Source organism: Leptopilina heterotoma, unplaced genomic scaffold (genome assembly GCF_015476425.1).
Source record: "Leptopilina heterotoma isolate Lh14 unplaced genomic scaffold, ASM1547642v1 Lhet_17, whole genome shotgun sequence".
In the NCBI taxonomy this organism is placed as follows: Eukaryota; Metazoa; Arthropoda; class Insecta; order Hymenoptera; family Figitidae; genus Leptopilina; species Leptopilina heterotoma.
The window spans coordinates 2,188,950-2,212,864 of NW_025110886.1; the positions used below are offsets into that span (position 1 = coordinate 2,188,950).

General features: G+C 33.4%; 1 protein-coding gene across 1 annotated transcript in view; it reads left to right on the plus strand.

Moving 5' to 3' along the window:
- LOC122499571 (muscarinic acetylcholine receptor gar-2) overlaps positions 1 to 23,915 on the plus strand; it is a 197,535-nt gene that overhangs the window by 43,001 nt on the left and 130,619 nt on the right. Inside the window, exon 3 of the mRNA XM_043608011.1 lies at positions 12,985 to 13,169. Within this exon, the coding sequence (XP_043463946.1) occupies positions 13,072 to 13,169 (98 nt within the window). The 5' untranslated portion in view covers positions 12,985 to 13,071. The remainder of the gene's footprint in view (positions 1 to 12,984; positions 13,170 to 23,915) is intronic.

Here is a 23,915-nt window from a genome sequence, read left to right on the forward strand (position 1 = left end):
GCAATAAGTCAAGTCCACGGTCACTTGTTGGTATGGAAATATTTATTTATAATTAAATTTGTTAGAATTACATGAATTTGGAAAATTGTTATGTTTGATTTTTACTTATATACTTTTTAGTTGGAGAGTGATTTCGATGCTTTGTATAAAAATGCCTCCAACAGAGTTCTTGAAAGATGGCCAGACTTTTCAAAAAAGTTAAAAAGCGAATTATCCAAACAAAAAGTCAAATTTGGAGGTAAACTAAAACAATTTTAATTTTAAGATTTCTATTTATGAAATGAAGCAATTAAATTATTAAAACACATATTTAATAATTTTAAATATTTTTAGCATCGGACATTGAACTGCTCGCCGCATTTACGAAATTATTCCTAATCATTTCTGTCAGAGTGAAGAATCAAAAACCATGGCGAGCTTCTCGAGCTGAAATACAGGAAGGATTCTTTGTTCATATAAAGGTAAAGTTTTCTAATCTACTTTTAAAATTAATCATTTGCAAAATATTTTATGTTTCTCACTGTCATATGTTGTAGGTGATTGATGACTTTGAAAAGGTGATTCAAGGAATGAGAAACACTGCACTACAACGAGGAACAACGCTTTAGCCATTTCCACTAGTTGTTGGACCAACTTTAAGTAAAATTAATTCCAGCTATTTAGTAATCGACGGTACACCAATCCTTGTTGAATCACCTTTGCGGGCTTTGGAAATTACATTTAAAACTTATCACGCATTATATTGCAATTATCCAGTCCAAAGTGAACGTTTGTGGGTAGTTTTAGAAAAAACTTTATTTCAAATAGAAGAAGATTGGATAACCGACGCATTAAATAATTCAGAGATTCTACGATTAATAAATGTATTAAAGGTATAAAAATATTAAAAATAGTAGTGAGAAATGCCTCTTTGTCCAGAGTGTGAAGCTGCATTTGCTTCTATGGCAGCTATGTGGATTCATCTGTCGCTTATACATAATGCCGAAAAATCGTCATCATTTAGATGCAAAGAAAAGAAATGTTTTAAATTGTTTTCCAATTGGTCAACATTCAAAAAGCATAACTTAAAATTCCATTTCAATAAATCACTGTTACAAAATCAGATTCGATAAATCGATACCACTGTTGTTGATGCTACAAATGAAAGTGTTGCATCTTCATCAAATATTACTAAAGAATTTGTAGCATCAATGGAGGTGGATAATTTTTTTACTAAGTTAAACACACAAATTCAACAATTATGTATTGAATTTTTTGTTAAATTGTATGCTAATAAGAAATTGCCGCGCAGTCATGTTCAAGAAATATTGGAGGATACAAAGGATCTTGTTAATAAATTAAGCTCATCAATGAGACAAAGTATTCGAGATGAATTAAAAGATTGTATAGAAAAAACCGATCAAGAAGAGAAATTTTAAAAAATTGATTCAATTCTAAACACTTTTTATAATGCATATTCTTCATTTTCAACTAAATACCTTCGTTTTAAAGTTTTAAGGGAAACTGGCTACTTGATTCCTGTTGAGAGTTGTGTGATTGGTGATAGGGTTGATGACGTTTTTAAAAATGATGTAATTGTAAAAAAGAAGATTGCAGTTCACTCCAATTTCATACCTATGAGAGACGTTCTGCAAAAAGTGTTTTCTTTGCCAGGCGTTTACATGAAAGTAAAAAATTATATGTTTGAACTAGAAAGGGAAAATGATTATATTCAAAATTTTGTACAAGGTTTATTGTGGAAAAAAAAGCTTCAAAATTTTAAAGATAAAACTTTTTTTTTCGATTTTATATATTTTGACGATTTTGAAGTTTGTAATCCATTAGGAACTCATGCCGGAGTACATAAAATTGGAGGTGTGTACTTTAGTGTCCCATGGTTACCTCCGGAAGTAAGTTCACTATTAGAAAACATTTTTCTTTGCGCTCTTTTCACTCTTCTGATCGAGTTGATTTTACAAATCGTAGAGTTTTTCAAAGAATTATTGATGAGCTTAATTTTCTAGAAACTGAAGGTATTTTAATTGAAACAGAATATGGTACTAAGAAACTTTATTTTTCTGTGGGATTGGTATTGGGAGATTATCTTGGTCTAAATTCTATTCTTGGTTTTGTCGAATGTTTTAATTCTAAATATTTTTGTCGACTCTGCAAAATGAGCAAAGAAGAGACTCAATTTATGTTTACTGAAACAAAATTGCGTTCTCAAAATTATATGAATGATGTTTTGCTAAATAATTGTACTCTTACTGGTATAAAAGAACAATCTATTTGGAACGATGTTATTCATTTTAAAACGGAAGAAAATTATACTGTCGATATTCTACATGATGGTCCAGAAGGTCATTTTGCATATGTAATGGAGAATGTTGTTTATTACTTCTTTAAAATGTTAGACAAGTCAGGTTCAAAGTTAAAAATTCTTAATTCTAGAATTTCTTTCATTGATTATTACAATAATGGCATTTCAAATAAAATCCCATTAATTTCAGATGAAGAATTAAATCAAAAAAATTTGAAAATGTCAGGTAGTGAAATGATGAATTTTGTTATGATTTTTTCTCTTTTAGTTTATGACCTAATCTCACTGGAAGATAAAGTTTGGACACTGTATATTAGTTTGAGAAAAATAATTGATATAATTATGTGTTATTCAGTGCATAGGGATGACATAACTCTTTTAAAAATTCTTATTTCCGAACATCTTACAATATTCAAGGAAGCATTTCCTTTGCTGAATATTAGACCAAAAAGCCATAATTTTATTCATTATCCTACAGTTATTGAACAATCTGGACCAATTATAAAACTTTCTTCAAGTAGATTTGAAGCAAGGCATAAAGAGAAGAAAACTGAAGCAAATGCGACAAGCAGTAGGACCAACATAACTCACACTCTGTGCATTAAAGAACAATTAAGCATGTGTTATCGTTTGATAAAAAAAAGGACTTGTGTCTTGCGATGACAGTGGAGTTGAAGAATGTTATAACCAAATTTTACTGTGAGAAGACGAGCTTCTCTCACAATTTGGTTTCATTGAAAATGTTCTTCAGAATGAACATGGAGATATTTGTTTAGTTTATAAACGTTGTATAACATATGGCTTTAACAATTTATACCACGCTTATGAACTAGCATGGACTTCCAAATTTGAATGTATTCTTTTAAAAGATTTAGTTACTCCATTTCCTGTTATCCTTCATCAAATTGGTGATGGTTGTTTATATGCAATTGTTAAGCACAAAATTTAAATAATTTATACCGTATATATACGTAATTATAACTGAATTAATTAATAATTATATTGTATATTATATTTTATTACATTAATTGTATTGTATTTAATTTAATACTATTAAATAAATTATTATGAAAAATAATTAATTTAACAACGTTTATTATTATATATTAAACCCCAACTTTTTTAACTAGTTGTCTCAATTACTTCTACTTGCTATCACAGCAATATTGTATAGCTATCTTAAACATAAAAACTAATTCTAATAACAACACTATGTAGTTGCTCTAACAGCAAAGAAAAATTCTGACAACAGCATTCTGTAGTTGCTTCAAAAATATCAATTGATTCTGCCAACAACATTCTGTAGTAGCCTCAACCATACAGACAGATTCTGACAAAAACATTTTGTAGTTGTCTCAACCACACGCATTGATTCTGGCAACAAACCAGTGTGGTTGTCCCAACCACACAAGTAGATTCCGACAACTACATTGGTGCACAACATTCAATGTTGTTGGGACAAACACAAATATAGTTGTCCCGTATTTTACTATTTATTGTGGTTGTAGCAACTATATTTATGGATACCACAAACAAAGAATTTTTTCCGTGTAATAATATGTCTACAAGATAGATATAATTCCCGTTGCAGTTTCTATTCAAAAATTTCTGCAACACCATTCTTTGATTGTTAGTCGTTTCGTTAACTATTTTTTTCTCCCGCATGAATTCGTCCCTGCTTTCTCTCTCATTCGCTGCCGCGCGAAGTCAGAATCAATTCGTCACAGTGAACCCATTAAGGACCAGACGGACGAAAAATTGCAATTGACTTCAAGGACCTCGTTTGGCACATACCATTTTTAATGTAAAATTTACTCCTCCTTCAGATTCTGCTGTTAAAATTTGTTTATACCAAATTGTTAAAAAGTTATAAACAAAACGCTGAAACGACCAATTTTTTTTTTCAAAATGTCGGACGCTAATATAGCGGCTAAAACTAAAAAAAATGAGTCACATATGAAACATAGTGCTCCAACTTTTTCAAGTCTCTGAAATCGCCTGAAACTCGTTACTCGGGGATTCTTGGGGTTGCTGATTACGAATATGATGTCAGTTTTCAAAAATTCAAAATGGCGGATCCAATATGGCGGACGAGTTTTGTAAAAATTAATTGGATTTACCTGAAACTCTCTACTCGGGGGTTCCTGGGGTCGCTGAATACGAATATGATGTTAGTTTTCAAAAATTCAAAATAACGGATCCAATATGGCTTATCAGTTTTGTAAAAGAAATTTGGATTTACCTGAAACTCTCTACTCGGGTTTTTTTTAGAGGTTCTGATTACGAATATGATGTCAGTTCTTAAAAATTTAACCCTTAAAGCGCGCCCTAGGTGTGCGACACTCATATTCTAGCTTTTCACTCTAATATCTCCTTTAAATTCGTAAAAATTGAACATGTATCGCTATTGGATTGTACATTTTGTACTTAACGTTATGTTCCGTGAGTGACATTTTTCTCACAAGTCTTTTTGTGTATTTGATAACTTTATGAAGTTGACGGCGAAAAATTTCTATGTGGCTGATGCCCAGTTATCTGTTTAAGGTAATTTCAGTAGTTTAAGAAATTTATTTTTGTAGTTATTAAGATTATATAAATCATTATGAAACCTATTTTTCTTCAAAATAGATATATTGAGCTACATAAGATAATTTTAAAAAAGATAATATCCTATTGCAGCTTGGAGAACACACAGTAAAGTCCCCGGGTGTCGCACACCTAGTGTGCGGTTTAAGGATGGATTCGTATAATTTTAAAAAAGATAATATCCCATTCCAGCTTGGAGAACACACAGTAAAGTCCCCGGGTGTCGCACACCTAGTGTGCGGTTTAAGGATGGATTCGTATAATTTTAAAAAAGATAATATCCCATTCCAGCTTGGAGAACACACAGTAAAGTCCCCGGGTGTCGCACACCTAGCGTGCAGTTTAAGGATGGATTCGTACACAGAGAGAAAAACAAGGCTTTTCCCTGTGACTTCAATTCATGCCTTTTTCAGGTAGCAGTTGCACCCGATTTCCCGATGAATTTCTTGCGTTTAGCGGTTAGGCCACGCCTTAGCCCTTATTGGCCTAAGTTCGTTGCAAGAATCTCACCGGGGAAAACTGTGAGCGTCCTGCATTTGTACTGTGATAATTTTCACGCGTTAAATGCATATTTTTTCATAGGGAAAAGCCTTGTTTTTTCTCTCCGTGTATGTGTGTGCTTTAAGTGTTAAAATGTTGAATTTGATCAAACCTCGTCACTCGGGGGTTTTTGGAGTCACTGATTACAAATTCGGTGTTAGTTTCTCAAAATTTAAAATGAAAGTTTCAATATGGCAGAATTTTTTAAAAATTATCCCGATTGACCTGAAACTGTTTATTTCTGGGTCTTAAAGATCACTAATTACAAATCTTATGTCAGTTTTTTTAAATTCAAGATGGCGGATCCAATATCGCAGATGACTTTTATAAATAATCCTATTACCCTGAAATTTCTTACTTGGAGGTTTTTGGAGTGACGAGTTTCAAGTGGAATAGACTACATTAAAGTAAAAAGTCATGAAAAGTAAAAAGATAATTAAAATTTATCCTGTAAGTAATAATTGTGTACGCCTGTATTATATAAAATAATTTATGTCTTATTTTATATGAAGGAGATGTTAGACAATTTTTTTAACTGGAACAATTGGAACAATTGGAACACCGAAAACCCACCGAGTGACGAGTTTTGATCAAATTCGAAGAGTTTTTAAATTTGCGCCCGCCATATTAAGTCCGCCATTTTATATTTTCAAAAACTGACATCATATTCGTAATCAGCGGCCTCAAAAAACCCCCGAGTAGAGAGTTTGAGGTGAATTCAATTAATTTTTACAAAACTGATCCGCCATATTGGATCCGTCATTTTGAATTTTTGAAAACTGACATCATATACGTAATCAGCGACCCCAAGAACCCCCGAGTAACGAGTTTCAGGCGATTTCAGTGACTTGAAAAAGTTGGAGCACTATGTTTCATATGTGAGTCATTTTTTTAGTTTTAGCCGCCATATTAGCGTCCGCGATTTTGAAAAAAAAATTGGTCGTTTCAGCGTTTTGTAGCTGAGGGTCCTTGGACGCGATATTTTGAGCTTTTGAGAGTATCTACCTACTTTTTTCAGGTGAAAAAAGTAGTTGATGGCAATGTTGGTGTGGACATAATCACATGGTTCAGACAGTCTATCGGGTGTTATCCTCTCTCATTCTGCATAAGGTACTTCGATAGCTGACTCACAACTGTTTTCAATTTACTGTCAGAATGAGAGAGGATTGAGAAGCAAACTTCTGTTTTTCGTTTATGATTCTTGCCATCTGTCAAATTGAAAGTTTTCATTTTACCCAGTGTGAATTCAATTATTTTGTGATTCCTTGCTTAGTGAAGTTGAGTCTCCAATAAGACAAGGTGCGCATCGATGTTCATAGCTATAGGTATACTAAAGTATGATGTGGTATATCTATAGCTATGAACATCGGTGCGCACCTTCTCTCACATTGGAGACTCAACTTGACATATTATTGGGACCGAATGAACAATTAGTTGAACATTTATTTTTGAAAGACTTACTTATATATATATATATATATATTGTAGAAACTTTTTACATTTACGCTAATTCTACCTTAGGCATTTATACCGCTGCCTGTCATATAATTGAAAAATGTCTAACAATACGTGGAATTCTTGATATTATAACAATAATGCAGCCGTTTATTTTTGTATACTATCTCTTATATCTAGTACTTTGTACAAAAGGGCATTGCCTGTATATTTTTTAAATAAATAAATAAAATAAGTCTAAAATAAAATTTTTTTCTCGAAAATCGTGTTTTTTTTGGAAAAAATTGTTTATAACTTTTTAACAATTTGGTATAAACAAATTTTAACATCAGAATCTGAAAGAGGAGTAAAATGGTATGTGCCAATTTTTGTATATAGATTTTAATAAAAAACGAGGTCCTCAATGTCAATTGAAATTTTCTGTCCGTCTGGTCCTTAATGGGTTGAATTTCAATGCAATAATTGGTCAAAACATGGCTTCACATTTTCAATCATATATCGAAGACGGATTAATCTTTATTAATTTTCAAAAGCTTATTTTACTGCTAAAATTCTAACGAAAATTTCTGTGTTTTTAGAAAAATTTTATCTAAATTTTTCTAAGTTTTTGAAAAAGTTGAAGTCAAGATCAAAAAATGAGAAAATTTGGTAATTTTTTTATTTCTTTCTTACTCTACAACTCAAAAAATAGTTAACGAAATGACTTCAAAGGCGGCTTATTTTACGAAAAATTTAATCAGCCGTATTCAAGTTTTTTTGTATGTCCTTTTATTTACGAGATATGATTGAAAAAGTGATGGCATGTTTTTCATGGAGTCGCGTGAAATCGTCCTGATACTCGTGGACGGCAGTGAATAAAGAAGACTGTCTTTTCTTACTTTTGAAAAATGTAACTGTGCCTATCGTGCTTTGTTTTCTTTTACATTTTCCTTCTTTACGTAGACCAATAATTAATTGTCATTCATCATCAGTTACATATTCGTCATACTTTGTTTGAACATCGCCAATGAAACCAATTCTTTCTGAATAACTTTGTCTATTAACTCAAAAAATGTTTGTTATCTTAAAAAAGTTAACTTTGCTCTATCAATTTCTTTTAAAAGTGTTTGAGACGGAACAATGTCAAACAACAAATTAATATCAATTTTAAAAGTCGATTCTTTTTTTAAAAAATTTATTTTCTTCATTTTTCTTTATTCCAGCATTTTTTTGTATTGATCGACAATCATAATATAGTTTTTCAACTTTTTTTGCCACTAAAGATAGACTTTCTTGTAAATTTCACTTTAAATGACGCATATTAAAGAACAGTACTTTCAAAACTTGTTTTCTTACTTGGTAGTTTATTTTTAACAATTTAAGAATCAACATCCCTAACTAGAAAATTGTTAAAGCGGAGAAACAAATTGTCGTTTGCCATTTTTGACACTTTGCTGTAAATAGCAAACAGTTGTGAACATTAGGGCTGGGTAGGTAGAGATAAACATAAACAAAATCTATATTTATCGAAAGTATCGAAAACAGGGTTGTTTAGAGCGTTCTTAAAGCATCTAAACGTAAAATACTTAATACAGGTAATTTACAACATATTCATCAAGCTTGTAAATGAAGAAAATACTTTCGAAAAAATTTTAATTTGTACCTCTTATCATGTACTAGAAGAACCCAAAGTTTGAGAATTTTAAATAAATTTGTATAAGCTTAAGAATTAATTTTGAGTGATTTACAGAAAAAATTACATGTATTTTATATATAAAATTACAGTCTGAAATATTCAGAATTTCTTATCTAAAGGAAAATGAGTTTATTTTATGTAAGAAAAAAGGTTTTAATAAAGGTTTTGTTAAACATACTGTTTTTCTTCGGAATTTTTTTTAAGGATTAGAGTGTCCTCTACCCAAAAACAACTGTATCCTTTTTTTCCATTTGAAGTGGTCAGATTTTCCAGACGACTTAAACCCCAGTGTCGTTAATCCGGCTACAAGTAAACTAAAAAATGTCAAATTTTATGAAGAAAATATAATTATATGCCACTTTTCATTTTTAACAAACTTTTTACAGATAGAGTTGTAAACAGTGGATTTACTACAGCAAACAAAAAAGCGATATTTAAGTATCGCGTCCTAAGAATGTCTTTTTGCGGACGTCTTTTGGACTTGTACAAAAGACGTATTTAAGACGTCTTAAAGTCGCCCTATAAATGGTTTATGTATTGGCCATTAGATGTCTTTAAGATGTCTAAAAGACGCCTTTCTTATTCAACTTTTCAAAATAGAACAGTTTTTATAAATTAATAGAAAAAAAAAATTTTCTAAGTTCAACTTGAACTTAGAAACTCTTGAATGTAAAAGTCATTGAAATCTTTCTAAGTTAAATTCATTTCATTGACAAGTGAGATCGTAAACATTGTAGAAGTTCATATCTGTCTTGAACGAATGAGGTGCTTAAGGCGCAGTGCTTTAAGCCCAAGGTATCCGAGTTCGATCCCAGCTTTGAAGGAATTTTTTCATTATTTCTGCACATTTAAAAAAAATAAAATTAAACTTAAAATAAATTTAATATAATATTACTGTGTTTCAACTTAGAAATAGTTATGAAAGAAATATCTATTTAAGATTTGAAGGAATCCCTGTGCCCACTGGGTTATACCAGCTGTAAATAAACAAACATTCAATATCAGTAGTAAATTATTCTCGAATAAACCAGGAATAAAACTAAATTTTAAAATTCCATCAACTGTCCAGCCAAAAAAACAAAGTAACGACGTTTTGGAGCATGTATAGGAAAATTTCAAACAACTTTTATTGTAACTCTTTGTTTTACCTCCTTAAAATAACATTTGACACTTTATTCGTCTTTATATTTAAAATTAATATATTTTAACGATATATCGTCGGTTGGGTGCAGAAAGGTGCCAATTCAGACTAGTCGTGAAAAACGTGCCGTTTTAAAAAACACGTGAAAAACTTGCCACTTCAGCTGCGATTTGGAAAACACGACAACTCAGAATTTACGTTCATTTTTATTATTTTAGGTACAAGAAAGAAGTTGTTCATCAAATAATAAATAATCAACAAATTAATTCAATAAATTAGTAAAAATATTCCTTTTTCAAAGAAAAATAACAATTATGCAAAATGCAACTAAAAAAAAAAAAAATTTTGTACAACTTTATAATCTTTACTTCAAATTTTTTTGTACTTCCAAATGTCAACCTAAAATAAAAAAAATGAACGTTTATTCTGAGTTGGCATGTTTTCCAAATCGCAGCTGACGTGGCAGGTTTCTCACGTGTTTTTTGAAACGGCACGTTTTTCACGACTAGTCTGAATTGGCACCTTTCTGCACCCAACCGACGATATTTTGTTTTAATTATATGTTGAATAATTTATTGACATCATATTCGGTTAGAAGACACTCTAATATGTACATAAAAAAAAATTTCGTAGAGAAAATAGTATGTTCAGGGCGCGAAGCAAGTTAGTATTTTCCGTAAAAGTCAGTAATTTTATATGAAAGTCCGTAAATTCTACTTTTCGAGAGTAGAGAAAGAAGTTAAAAAATCAAGATTGGTAACAGAATTTTTTTAAAAATTATTTTTAAAACTCTCTTGATGTTTACTAGCGCTTTCGTTGACCATTTTCCGGTCAAATTCTCTGACATTTCTTACTTCTGTTTCTATACAATTTTAATTATATTTTTTCTCTTGTACTTGTTCATATTATATTTATCGTGTAAAGATTTTTCTGAGTTATTCTTTTTTCTTCAATTTTAAATACCATATGCGATTTTTATTATAATAAATATAGGGGAGACTAGGGCTAAATGTTAAATTTTGCATAAATTATTTTTTAAACAATAAATCCGCTTAGATGCAAATATGTACAGATCAATATTGTAGGGCAACTTGCCCTCAACAACTTTCAATAAAAAAGTTTCTTATATTTTCACATAAAATATATGTTTTGTCCTTTTTTGAAAATTATGTTTTTTACATTTAGCCCCATGTTGGGGGTAAATGTTAAACGGATGGGGCTAAATGTTAAATTCTATTTCTAGCCTATACTAAAACTACTTTCTGATAGTAGTTAAGTAGTGTTTAGTAGTAGCAGTTTTCATGGCGCTGACTCCGATTCCCGCTCCTGTACTGCTCGCCGAGCAAATGTTCCTTAGGGCAGAAAGAAGTTTGTTATTTAGGTCATTCGCCATTTCTGGAATAACTGGGTCCGTCAATTCATCCCATCTTTCTCTGAAGTAACGTCGCAGCTAATGACTTGCTAAAAAATAAGAGATGTATTTGGACAAAGGAGGCTGACGTTGCTTTCTAACATGTAAAAAACATCTTTAGTACCGACTTACAATTAGCTCGGCCCGATCCCAAGTTTACGCTTCAACTTCAGACGACGCCCAGTAAACTAGGGATGAGTGCTGTGCTCTGTCAAATAACCATTCCCTTGTGTGGAAATGAGCGAGCAGGTTAAGGATTATGTGCGCGCCTGTCAATTATGCAACTCTTGTAAACAGTTTTGGACCTCCCAAATTTCATCTTAAAGTCCCAGACAACCAAGAATTATATGATGATTGTGACAGATTTATGTTCTCTATGGGTCGAGGCGTTTGCTATAGGAAGTTCAACCACTACTCGGCTAGTGAAAATTCTGTAAATAGAGGTTTTCCAACGATTCGATTACCCCCGCCCGCTTAGTGAAAACGAACCACAGTTTACGAGTCGAAAAATGAGGTTTTTTGGACCTCATTGAATTAAAGAAATTAATGCGCAATATAAATATGGATTGTGGAGTCACGGACAAAGTTAGAAAAAGGTTAAAATTTGCTGCTAGTAAACTTCGATATGAAAAAGGAAAGGCTGTTGCTATTATGTGGGACAAGTTGCTTTTAGAATTAGGATTGCATTATAATGCAACATCTGTTAAAGTGGTTGGATTTGAAGAATGGGGAAATAGGAGAACAAGTAATTTTGCCGACAATGGTTTGGTGTTTATGTTACGATTCATTGACTCAGGAGACATCCTGTCTATTTCCTTCAATTTTTGTACACCCTGATGCTTTAATGCCTTACTTCCGGTTTTGACGCTGTTTTAAAAAGTCGTGACATATCTATCAAAATTTAGTTACTTTGTGACGTATGAACGAACTTATACGTCGCGAACTAACAACATTTTTATAGATGTGTCATGACTTTTTAAAAAGCCGTCAAAACCGGAAAGAAGGCATTAAAGCATTAGGGTGTAATGCACAAGCTACGGATGTTCCAGGGATGTCCTGAGATATCTTCAAGACATCTTAGGGATATTTAAATTTCTAGGCATGACTAGGACGTACGTAGGATATCCTTGAATGTCTGTTGCTGTTAGGAATACAACGAAAATTATCTAGTTGTAAGACGGCTCCAGTTGTGAGACAGTCGATTTTTTAACAAGCAATATTTTTGAACAGTATTTTATCTACATTTTCATTTACCCGTTTACTATTTATTGGTCCAAAATAAAACCCGTCTCACAACTAGACACACTCCCCTACTATCACATTCAATCACATTTTAAAAGTTTGGATAATATGAGTATAGCGCACTTTTGATTGTTTCTATTTTAGACGTTTCTAAACCTGGACAATCAAATTATTTTGTCATATACAGCGATCTAAATTCCAGAGTTTGGAACGTAGAATTGAGGAATTCAAATTGTACGAAATTTAATATAGAGTGTTTCCGACTTTCTCGCTTGCAGTGCTGTGAAAATAAGAAACAGTTTTCGTGTTCGGTTTTCACGCCAGCTATCTTCTTCCTTATATAAACAAAACAAATAAAATGACTTATAATATGGTTAATTAGCGTTGAATACGAATATTTATAATACGATGTCCCAAAGAGCTAGAAAGATAGAAGTCTTGTAATTAGACTCTAGAAATTGTGTTTCCGTATAGCAGAACGATATATAAGGCCTCTGTTATTTTTACAAACTTATTACCGAGTTTGTAGTTTGATATACTTGTAATATTTCATTTTTGAATAATGAAAATAATTTTTTCTAGTTTCCGTATATTTTACTAACTTTTAGTAAAACCTGAAATAATGATTGTTTCAGAAAAAAGCAGAGACAACTGCATACTAAACTGGATGGTGGAATAAGTTCGAAAATTGTTTCCATCGTTTGTGATACTGAAAAGTGTGAATGGAGATGAATGACACTGAAAGCAACCTCAACGGTACAGATACCAATAGAACATCTGTACCAATATTTACTGTTGACAAAGCATACATCAAACAATGGTGAGTTTTTAATACACTTAATATTCTTGATTTTTTATAGGCACTAAAATAATCAATAGATCAGTGATACTTATGAAATGTGTAAACACATTACACAATGTATAAAGAGTTGTAGTTAAGAAAATTACGTTACACTACAGTATAAACTCAAAAAGAAAGATTGCACGCGGAGAAAAAAGGATAATTAAACTTACCCTGAGGAATGTAAAACTTTAAAAAGTTAATACTTCTCAGGTTGAGGAGATCCCTAAGTCGAAAAATTAAAAAAAAATTTATATTATTTTTAAAAGTAGACTCAAATGCGAATAAAATAAGACTATACAACCTTTTCTGAATATTAGAAGTGCCTTACAAAAATCTGTCCTGTCTAATCTTTATAAAAAAAATTTCTCTTTTTACACCAGGTGTGATTTAAAGTTCTTCTAGAGTTCTGCAGCGATAAATATTCTCATCACTATTTTATAACGCTCATTAACATTTTGCGTATTTTCGTGTAAACATTTCGAAAGTAAATTAGGATCCACGAGATCAACATAATATGATTATAGTTTATAATATAATATTATTATGTCGGTTCTATTGTATCCATTGTGGCTTTTCCTAAATGAAAATGGTCATTGCCACTGTTATATACTTCTCTATTGCTCTTTGCTTGTTTGTACAAGCACCACGAATCATTATGTTAAGGCAGTAGTCTCCTTTATAAGCTTAAAAAATCGACTTTTTTATTTTGTCTTAAATCTATTCCAAAACTTTCCAAGAATATGTCTTTAAAATTTTAGAGGCCAATTTGACATATTCTCGAAGATAGATCAGATTTTGTGACCAATCGTCGAGCACGTGTGAATGCTCGGGCAGATCCCAACGCGCGCGCACCGCCCCTACATGCGTTATATTGTTTACCTAACCTTGTATCACCTTGTATACACCTGAAAAGGTGTATACACACACTCAAAATTCTAACGAATCGTTCAATTCGCTTATGTGGCGCCTAAACCCAAAACACGTCAAGTCCGGCTCTAAAATCGTCGAAATAGCGGCAAATTTGGCTGCAGGCATTTTTAACAAGGCCTATGCATTCTGTGCTGACCACTATGCAGCTGCTCGATATTGTTATCGGGCAGCAATGCAAAAATTTTGCCGATAATATCGATGCGGAGCGCATAACGAGGGAAAACCGGCGCTCGTCATTTTGGAGCAAGGAAGCTCGGACAGCTCGACGAGAAGAAAATCTTCGACAAAATGAGTTCTTCGAAGAAGAGAAAGGACTACTATATGGGCCAGGAATAGCTGATTAAAATTTAATTAGTGTAAGTATCCTAAAAATTGTATTTTTTAGACCTAAAACTTTAAATCGCTTTTTCTCGAATTTTCATTTTCACACGTCATAGAAAACGGTGCCGGTGATAGCAAAAAAAATTTTTGTCCGATTGAAAAAAACCAAAGTGTTCTCGCTTCAGTATTAAATTATCTTCTATTTGAATTAAAATAGTTGGACAAAAGTATTATTAAAACTATTTTTTTTGCACCTTAAAGTGGATTTTTTTAAAAAAAAGTTAACTTTTTTTCAAACTTCGAAAAAATTTGGAATTTTTTAATTTCTTTGGTTTTTTTTTAGTTCAAATAGAAAAGACACTTATAAAAAGTAAAAAAAATTTGGTTTGACTGTTTCAGATGCATCGTGCGACCTCTATCACCGGCACCGTTTTAAAAATACAGACTGCAGCGCTCCACAAAAATCGTTGTTAATAAGAAGAATTTAAATATTATTTTAAAATAAAAGTTGGTTTTGGAAGCTCAAATATAGTAGAATATCACCCAAAAATTTCGTTTACCGCAATCATTTCCTTCCCTTTAAAAAAAATTCCTGACGAAACGCATTTTTTTGCCTTCTAAAGGACACTACTGCCTTAATGAAAAATTTTGGGTCAATTTATTAATATTCGCGGATAAATAAAAAATAGGTACGGACTCTCTCACATGGAAAACTTGGAAACATCTTTAAATACCGTGCAGCGATTTTCCAAATGACAAATAATGTAAAAGAGCATGAATGCCCCATAAGACATGACCAAAGAGACTAGTATGAAGCAATTCACAACTCCTGTCAACCCGTACAGGAACTCGTTGATAAAATTCTTCGGATCCCGAGGAGGGATCTTGAAGAGTTTGATTTGTCGAAATAGGGAAGAATTGGACTTGGAAAGTTTGCCCAGATCCCGTGAAGGTATCTTGGAAAAAAAATTAGGGATAAGTAAAGAGGAAAATATAGGTGTTAAAGATGCGATTAAGTGTGTCCCTGATCCCAGTAGGTGGTATCATGGAGGAGTGGTGAGCCAAGGAGAAGATTCTTTTTACTTTTTTCTGTGGTCCCGAGAAGGTACCTTGAAAAAAAATTGAGTAAAGAAAAGAAGAAAACTAATTCCCTTCAGATCCCGAGCCAGGTATCTTAATTAGACCGAAAAGTTGTTGTAATAAACGTTTTTCTGGGCCCTGACAGTGGGACCTTAGATTTAAGGTAAACGAAAGGACTCAATCTTCCTGATTCCCGTCGGAGGTAACTTGGAAATATCGAGCGAAGGAAAGAAGGGAGACGGTCTTTGTTAGATCCTTGGGAGGTATCTTGAAGTGATTCGATGAACAATTCGGTCTTGACGAGTCCCCCAAGATGAAGCCTAGATTCCTCGATGAGTCCAAATTGCGCGGATCAAACGATTTAGAAACTATTTTGAAAAGGCGGTAAAAACCAACAAAAAGAACTGAACAAAAGAAACCTTTCAATTCTTACTTTTATTGAGAACACATTAAGAAATTTTGTTTTATAAAAATGGGGGAGAACGAGGCGCGAGTCAGAGAGATGTTTGCCGGTCGGCAGCTCCGTGAATAGTCATCTTTCATCCGTCTCGAGCTCGGTCGGTCGTATGAGTAGGGCGGAGCGCTATGATTGGCTAGCGGATGGATACACGCGCGAGCACACTTCGGCATACACGTACCTTTCGTTGGTGAGGCCCTCGACCACTTATAGAATGTTTTGAATTAAATGATGTTATTTTTTTGTTGTACAACAAATCCTGGGGGTCTATCTTTAAATAAAATCTAAAGAATCTCACAAGCATTATAAATGTCACTCCTCACATGTGTCTTTGGTTTAACAACCCAAATATTTAGGTGCAAAAAAAAATTCTTCCTATGTAATGAAAACAAACTAATTTTTTTACAAAATTATGAAAAAATAAAAAATGTAATAATTAAACGGGAAATAAATGAGATACTTAAAATAAAACGCTGCGCGCAGTTGTCGCGGGTGCTAAAGCTTATTCTAGCGAAGGTCGATACCTTTTGGGAGTTTTGTAGGTGCTTGGTCGCGCTCCTGGTTTTGTCGGGCTCGACCAATAACTCTTCTTCTTTTCGGAACTTAAGGATTTCTGCTTCGATTTTTTCTCTTTTTTCTTTTTCTCAGGATCCGCGACTTTCTCCTTGGATGTTTTGATCTTTTTTTCTTTTCCTTTGGTGATTGACGTGGAGAAAAAGATTTCCTAGTCAGATGTTTTTCTGGTGACCTTCTTCGTGGGGGCTTTGGCCTTTCCAAGTTTTCAGGATCTCCGTGGGCTTCTTTTATCTGGGCCTTCTTCCATACTCTTAGAACCTCCTGCTTAGCAGAAAATGTTTTTTCTTCCGGACTGCATCGAGCTAGGGTCAAGCGCAAACTGCCCTTTTCCGTCCTGATTTTTCATGTCGAGTCGTTTTGTGAGTGGGAGGAACGTTGAGACTGTGGTAGTTTTTTGGTCTGGGGGTGACTCGGATCTCCTGATTGGAAGAAAACGAGTTTAGGCAGGGAGATTTTTACCGGCGAAGTGTGAAGTTCGAGGATATCCATGTCCTCCTCCTCCATAGTCGACTCCTTCGTCGCTGTTTCCGAGCGATGCGAGGACAAAAGGCGAATTGCCTCTTCAATTGTGTAGACTAATTTTTCCGTATCGTCGATCGGATTGAGAATGGGGAATGAGTTCATAACTTTAACCAGGGTATGAAGTTTTTCGAGATTAATCACTGTCGAAATTGGAACACCGTACATGGGATTTAATATTGTCAGAACAATGGACTGAGCACTTGATTTCTCGTGAATAATCGCTGCAGAAGGCAGAGTTTCTGAGTCGATGTTCGCGACACTGGGATTGATAAGAGCACTCGTTGAAAACGAAGCTTCTGAGACGATATTCACGACACTCGGGCTGTCGGGGGCACTTGTAAAAACTAATGTTTTTGAGACTGTATTTTCGTCACACGGGATGTCGAGGGCTATTGGCATGGGAAATTCACTGACGGATACCGGCAGTTGAGACCTCGTTTCATCGTTCGAAACTGGAAGTTTTTCGGATTCAGGAACTAAAGCCGAAATCTCATTTCCAAGAGTCAAGTATACGGGAATTTTTGTTGGTTTGTTCTTTATTCTCGTGGCCACTGACGTTGTTTCGAGAGAGGGCGTACGGGGAATCTGGCCGCTGGTGAGACGAATCTCGGATGCTTGCTTTATTGTTGACGGTAATGAACAACTTGCCACTGGTAATGGAACTTAGATATCAGGGTTACGCAATTGTTCTTCGTAGGCTTTCCGACGCCGTTCCGTCCTGCGTTTGTTCTTATTTTGTTCACGTTTGACCTTATTCCAGCATTTGCTGTGAAGAAGCTCTCGCAAGTTTTAATTGAACCGTTATTAATTATTTTTAATCAGACCTTATCTAGTGGTATTTTCCCAGAAGTATGGAAAACTACCAAAATTTTTCCTGTCTATAAGAAAGGCGATAAGGATAAGGTGGAAAATTATCGCCCAATTTCCATTATTAATAACTTTTCGAAAATATTTGAAATATGTATTTGCGAGATTCTTTACAGCAGGGTTGCAAGTGATATATTCATTTATCAGCATCGTTTTGTCTCTAAGAGATCCACTATTACAAATCTGTTATCTTTCACACAACATATTTATGATCTTTTGAATGATAATTCTTAAATTGATGTTATCTATACTGACCTATCAAAAGCATTTGATAAAGTTGATCATGAAATATTATTACAAAAATTATTATCCCTTGACTTACCACACAAACTTATTCAATTAATTGCTTCTTATTTATCAAATCGACCTAATACGGTTCAGTATAGTGGTTTTACTTCCGTACCTTTTACACCTTCATCTGGAGTACCTCAGGGTTCAAATTTGGGACCACTACTATTTTCCATCTATATGAATGACGTCTCTCTTTCTTTAATTTGTCACCATCTTCTTTATGCTGATGATATCAAGCTATATCTTCCAAACTCTAATTTAGATTCATGTTAGGTTTTGCAGGAGAATTTAAAAATATTTAATAATTGGTGTAAAGATAATAAATTTTTATTGAATATTAGAAAATGTAACATAATGACATTTGTGAGGGGGACGTCTTTTATTAACTATGAGTACTCCGTTGATGGTGTTAAACTTGAAAGAGTATATAAAATTAAAGATCTTGGTGTTACGTTTTTGCCTAACTTGTCATTCAAGGATCATATTTCGGATTTCGTTAACAGTGCTAGTAGGACACTCGGGTTCTTGAAGAAATCATGCAGGGAATTTATCAACAGGTCGACCCTGAATGTTTTATTTCAATCATATATCGTCTCTAAATTGATGTATGCGTCTGTGGTTTGGTCTCCGCATTTCAGTTTTCAGTTTTTGAAATTTTTAGCGTATAAAGAAGATTCAACTTATCCTCCAAGAGAAACAGAATTCAATGTACTACAAGCAAGATTTGGAGTGTGGACTCTAGAAAACAGACGTGAATTGGGAGAACTAAACCAAAGGAAAGATTCTTTCACAAACCAAATGATTTTTCCGTCCTTTCCCCAAATTTCGATCCACGATCTTCGACTTCTTCGTGATAATTTCCATTTGAAGATGTCTTTGGAATCTCCATTTTGGCCAATTTATCGTATTTATGATATTTAAATTATTAAATATGTCTTTATATTTATCGTTATCTTTTATGTAAGCACACTGAACATTTTGAATTGTTGTGGAAAGTGACTTTGAGGATTTCTTTTTCGACAATCTTAGAATGTTCTTTAGGGAAAAATCTTCCAAAAGGAACAGTTGTTTATACAAAACTTTGAACTTGTTATCTTCTATACTCTCGGTTAGCTTATGGAAGAATATAACTTCAAATTTATAGTGTACATTGGAGGGTTTATTTTGTAGCAGAACTGGTACTTTGCCTATTGCCGAACCATATTGGCACCAAACAAAGCTCCCAGGTTTGAGTTTCTGAAATTTAGAAACTTTTGCAGGCTGACTGTGAAACTCTGGCACCGTCTCTTCGTCAATGTCTTCGGATTTTAAGAACACTGGAGGTAGAATTAATTTTTTTCTTATTTGGATGGTGCAATGCTTCTTCAGCATTCTTTTTCGATTTTTCAGGTTGAAAAACTTCCGTCGCAGCAGAGTGAATTAAGGCAGTATCAAAATTTGAATTGTTCGGGACATGGAGACCAGAATGAATTCTATTCTGCATAAATCCTGCGTCAATAAAACATAATTCGGTTTCTGCTGAAAATAGGGAAGAACCCTCCATACGCTGTAACTCCTGCTGCTGTTGCTCCTCCTTATCCTCATGGCATCCAACTTCGGATGCATTCTCGACCAAATTTTCGAGTGTAATACATTCAGCAGAAGTGTGCTGCTGCGGCACGTAACACGTACCTTTCGTTGGTGAGGCCCTCCACCACTGATAGAATGTTTTGAATTGAATGATGCTATTTTTTTGTTGTACAACACTTACATAAGTCGTTCATTGGTTTTTTAATTTACAAGGCAACATAGAAAAAGTTCAACATTCTCTCTTAACCACCGAGTGATTCCCCATCATTTAGCTTTTTTTCTTGTATCCGGTTTTAATCGTCTTAGTCGTTTTAACATTCTTTTTTGAACGTGACCAACGTATTCTAATTTCGTAATATGACAATTGTTTTCATAAGTACATTCAAACGGTATGCTATTGTAAGTCTTACAATCTCTGGGATCTATTAAAAATTTCTCTCGCACCCTTGACTTTTATTCCTCCACTTGCTCCATGGAAAGTGGCAATACAATCTTCAAGATGCTCACTTTTATCCTTTTTAGGGCATCTGCAAAACTTGGACTGAACACTAACATCTACCACTTTTTCGATATCTGCACTTGTAGCTGTGACAACTCCATTGAGCGATGAATATCCTCTTTTTTATATGTTACATCCGAAGCTTTATCTATGTCCCTCTCGCCATCATTTTTAATAACTACCTCTTTAACGGCCTGTTGCACTGATTTGTTACAAATTATATTAGCCTTAGATTCTAAAACTTTCTTGTATAATGCCCACGTAGTTTGACCAGAAAGCATATTCATAATTTTACAAAGAATTGATCCTCCTGTTTGGTACTTTCCAATTGCTCGAAGAGCATACACAAACCGGAAGCTTATGTCGTAAAATTGTTGCTCTTTGTCTGAAGAAATTAAGATTATTCTGCCATCTAGTATTTCTGGTACAATTGAGGGCTCGGATCGAAGAACCGACGCTTCGCAATGTTCTGTGCGTTTACAAGCGTCGGTTCTTCGATCCAAGCCCTCAATTGTGTCAATATTTTATTGCTTTTTATTTACAATGGATTAATTAAACATTTGTCTCATTCATTCATGCCGTCTCTGAGACATGGCTGTCTTCTAATGTAATGTCTAATTTTGTGGAACTTAATGGTTATACCTTATTTCGTAGAAATAGAGAAAAACGTAGGGGCGGAGGGGTTTGTTTGTATGTACATAAGAGACTTAAATGTTTATTTGTAAATATGAGTTCTGAGGGAACACATCCAACAGCTGAGTTTTTATTTATAGAAATTCAGTCGCAGAATGATAATGCCCTAATTGGAGTTGTTTATAAACCACCCAATGCATCATTTGGTAATGAATTAGAAAATGAAATTTTTGCACTTATTCAATATTTTAATAGTATTGTAATTATGGGTGATTTTAATTGTGATCTAAATACCACTTCTCCACTTACAAATTATCTTAAATATATGACATATTCATCGGGCATGTATTTAGTACAGCTCATAACTCAACTCACCATTTAATTAATTCTAGTACTAGAATTGATGCAATTTTCGGCAATGATTTAGATAAAGTAGTCTCTTGTGGACAACATTCAATACCCTTACTTTCCAGTCACGACTTAATTAATATTAAATACGAGTTTGATAAAAATCAATCCCTGTCTCACTGTCAATCTAATTTAATACGTAATTTACATAGTATTCCTGAAAATGAATTTAACTCTCATGAATTAACAACTTATTTAACTTCTGCTTTTGATGTTTTTGCACCCTCTCATATGTCAAGCGTAAAAAGGAGATTCTCGCCCTGGATGTCAGATGAGATACGTCAACTGATTAAAGAAAGAAATAAATATCGTAGAATATGTAAAAGAACAAGAAATGTTACTGATCATGCTGATTTCAAGGGGGTTCGGAACTTGGTCAAGACAAGGATCAGAGATGCACACAATACATATAATTTTAATGTCATTAAAAATAAGAGTAAGTCAGAGGACATTTAGCGTATATTAAAATGACTTAATCTTATATCTGATAAGAAAAGAGCAAATGTTAATAACTTTCAGGCACACGAATCCTGTTACATTTCCTATCTTATTGCATATATACAACTATACTCATTACAAACATCAACATTTCCTAAAATATGGAAAATGAGTAATGTTCGTCCTGTTCCAAAAAATAGTAATCCAAAACCTCCTACGGACTTTAGACCTATTTCTATTGTTTGTGCATTGTCTAAACCTTTGGAAGGAATTGCAAGTGCAACCAGATGACCTCTTTCTTACTCGACAATGGACTGTTAGAACCCTTGCAATCAGGTTTTCGACATAAACATAGTACTTGTACAGCAGAATTAAAGTTTACATCTGATATTAAACTAGCTATGGATAAGAAATATGTAACTATTGCTGTGTTTTTTGACTTCTCGAAAGCATTTCCTTCTGTTAACCATGAACAATTAATACGTAAATATCATAATTTTGAGTTGTCTAGATCTGTATGCGATTGGTTTGGGTCTTATTTCAGTTTCAGAGCACAGAGAATGATAGATGGAAATGCCGATTATTCGGAATGGGACAGAGTGGGATATGGTGTACCACAGGAAGCTTCGCTTTCCTCATTACTTTTTAATTTATTCCTTACAGATCTTAGATCAAACCTGAAATATTGTAAATTTCATAAATATGCGGACCGGGTTTTTGGGGTCGCAGATTACGAATCTGCCATCAGATTTTTTAAATTCAAAATGACGGATCCTATATGGCGGGCGAAATTTTCAAAAATTCCTTGTATTTACTTAAAACTCGTTACTCGGGGGTTTTCATGGTCGCTGATTACGAATATGATGTCAGTTTATAAAAATTCAATATGGCGGTTCCAATATGGCGGACAAAAAAGAACAGATTTTTTCTTTTTCTCTTCTTTGAAGTTTTAGTCTTTGGTTTATCTCTTTTTAGCGTCCAACAATAGTTCGACAACGTATTCTTACTCCATTTTCCTTGTTAGCGTTTCTCCATATCCTTTAAATCTTGGTGAAATCTCTCGCCTTGTTCCACGCTAAAATCACCAAGATTTTCAGGAAATTCATCACACTGTGCCTGAACCAAAAAAAAGTTTGACAAAAATGGATCCACAATCTGGTTGTCGGGAATGTTTCTGCATCATACCAAATGTAAAAATCCGTTGAGATCAAAATCCAAGCTGATCCTTTTTTCGAGTTATCAATATATTTACATGCAAATTTTTGCAAAACGTTCAAATTAAAACTTTGTAACTTCATGTAGGCAGTTCAATCACGCAAAAGGTATCTTAAATATTTTTATATGTAAATATATATCATTACATTTAAAATAAGACCTAAATAAAGAAAATTGATTAATATTTTTCAAAATTTCGGGGTTTCTCAACATAAAGTTTAGTTAAAAGTTGGTTTTGATCTTTTTTGATATTTCAGGTAATATTTCCGTAACCTTTATATTTTTTTAAGTGTATTGATTATATTTTAATAATATTTGCACAAGATTTTACTTATTTGATTGAAAAAATACAAACAATAAGATATATTATGAAGACAAACTAGTCAATTCGAAAATCGGCGTTTCGAATTTCGAATTGCTCAACTCGGCTCGGTCTACTTTCGATTCGAATCGGCCAATTTGAAGTTTCGACTTTCGAATTGCTCGACTCGATTCGATTTTCAAATAAATTCGGCCAATTCGAAACACAACATACTGCAGCACATTATAGCACATTACATAGAAATTCGAAAGTCTAACTTCGATTTTCGAATTGGCCGATTTATTCGAAAATCGAGTCGAGTCGAGCAATTCGAAAGTCGAAACTTCAAATTGGCCGATTCGAATCGAAAGTAGACCGAGTCGAGTTTGAGCAATTCGAAATTCGAAACGCTGATTTTCGAATTGACTAGTTTGTCTTCATAAAATGTCTTATTGTTTGTATTTTTTCAATCAAATAAGTAAAATTTTGTGCAAATATTATTAAAATATAATTGATACACTTAAAAGAAATATTAAGGTTACAGAAATATTACCTGAAATATCAAAAAAGTTCAAAACCAACTTTTAACTAAACTTTATGTTAAAAAACCCCGAA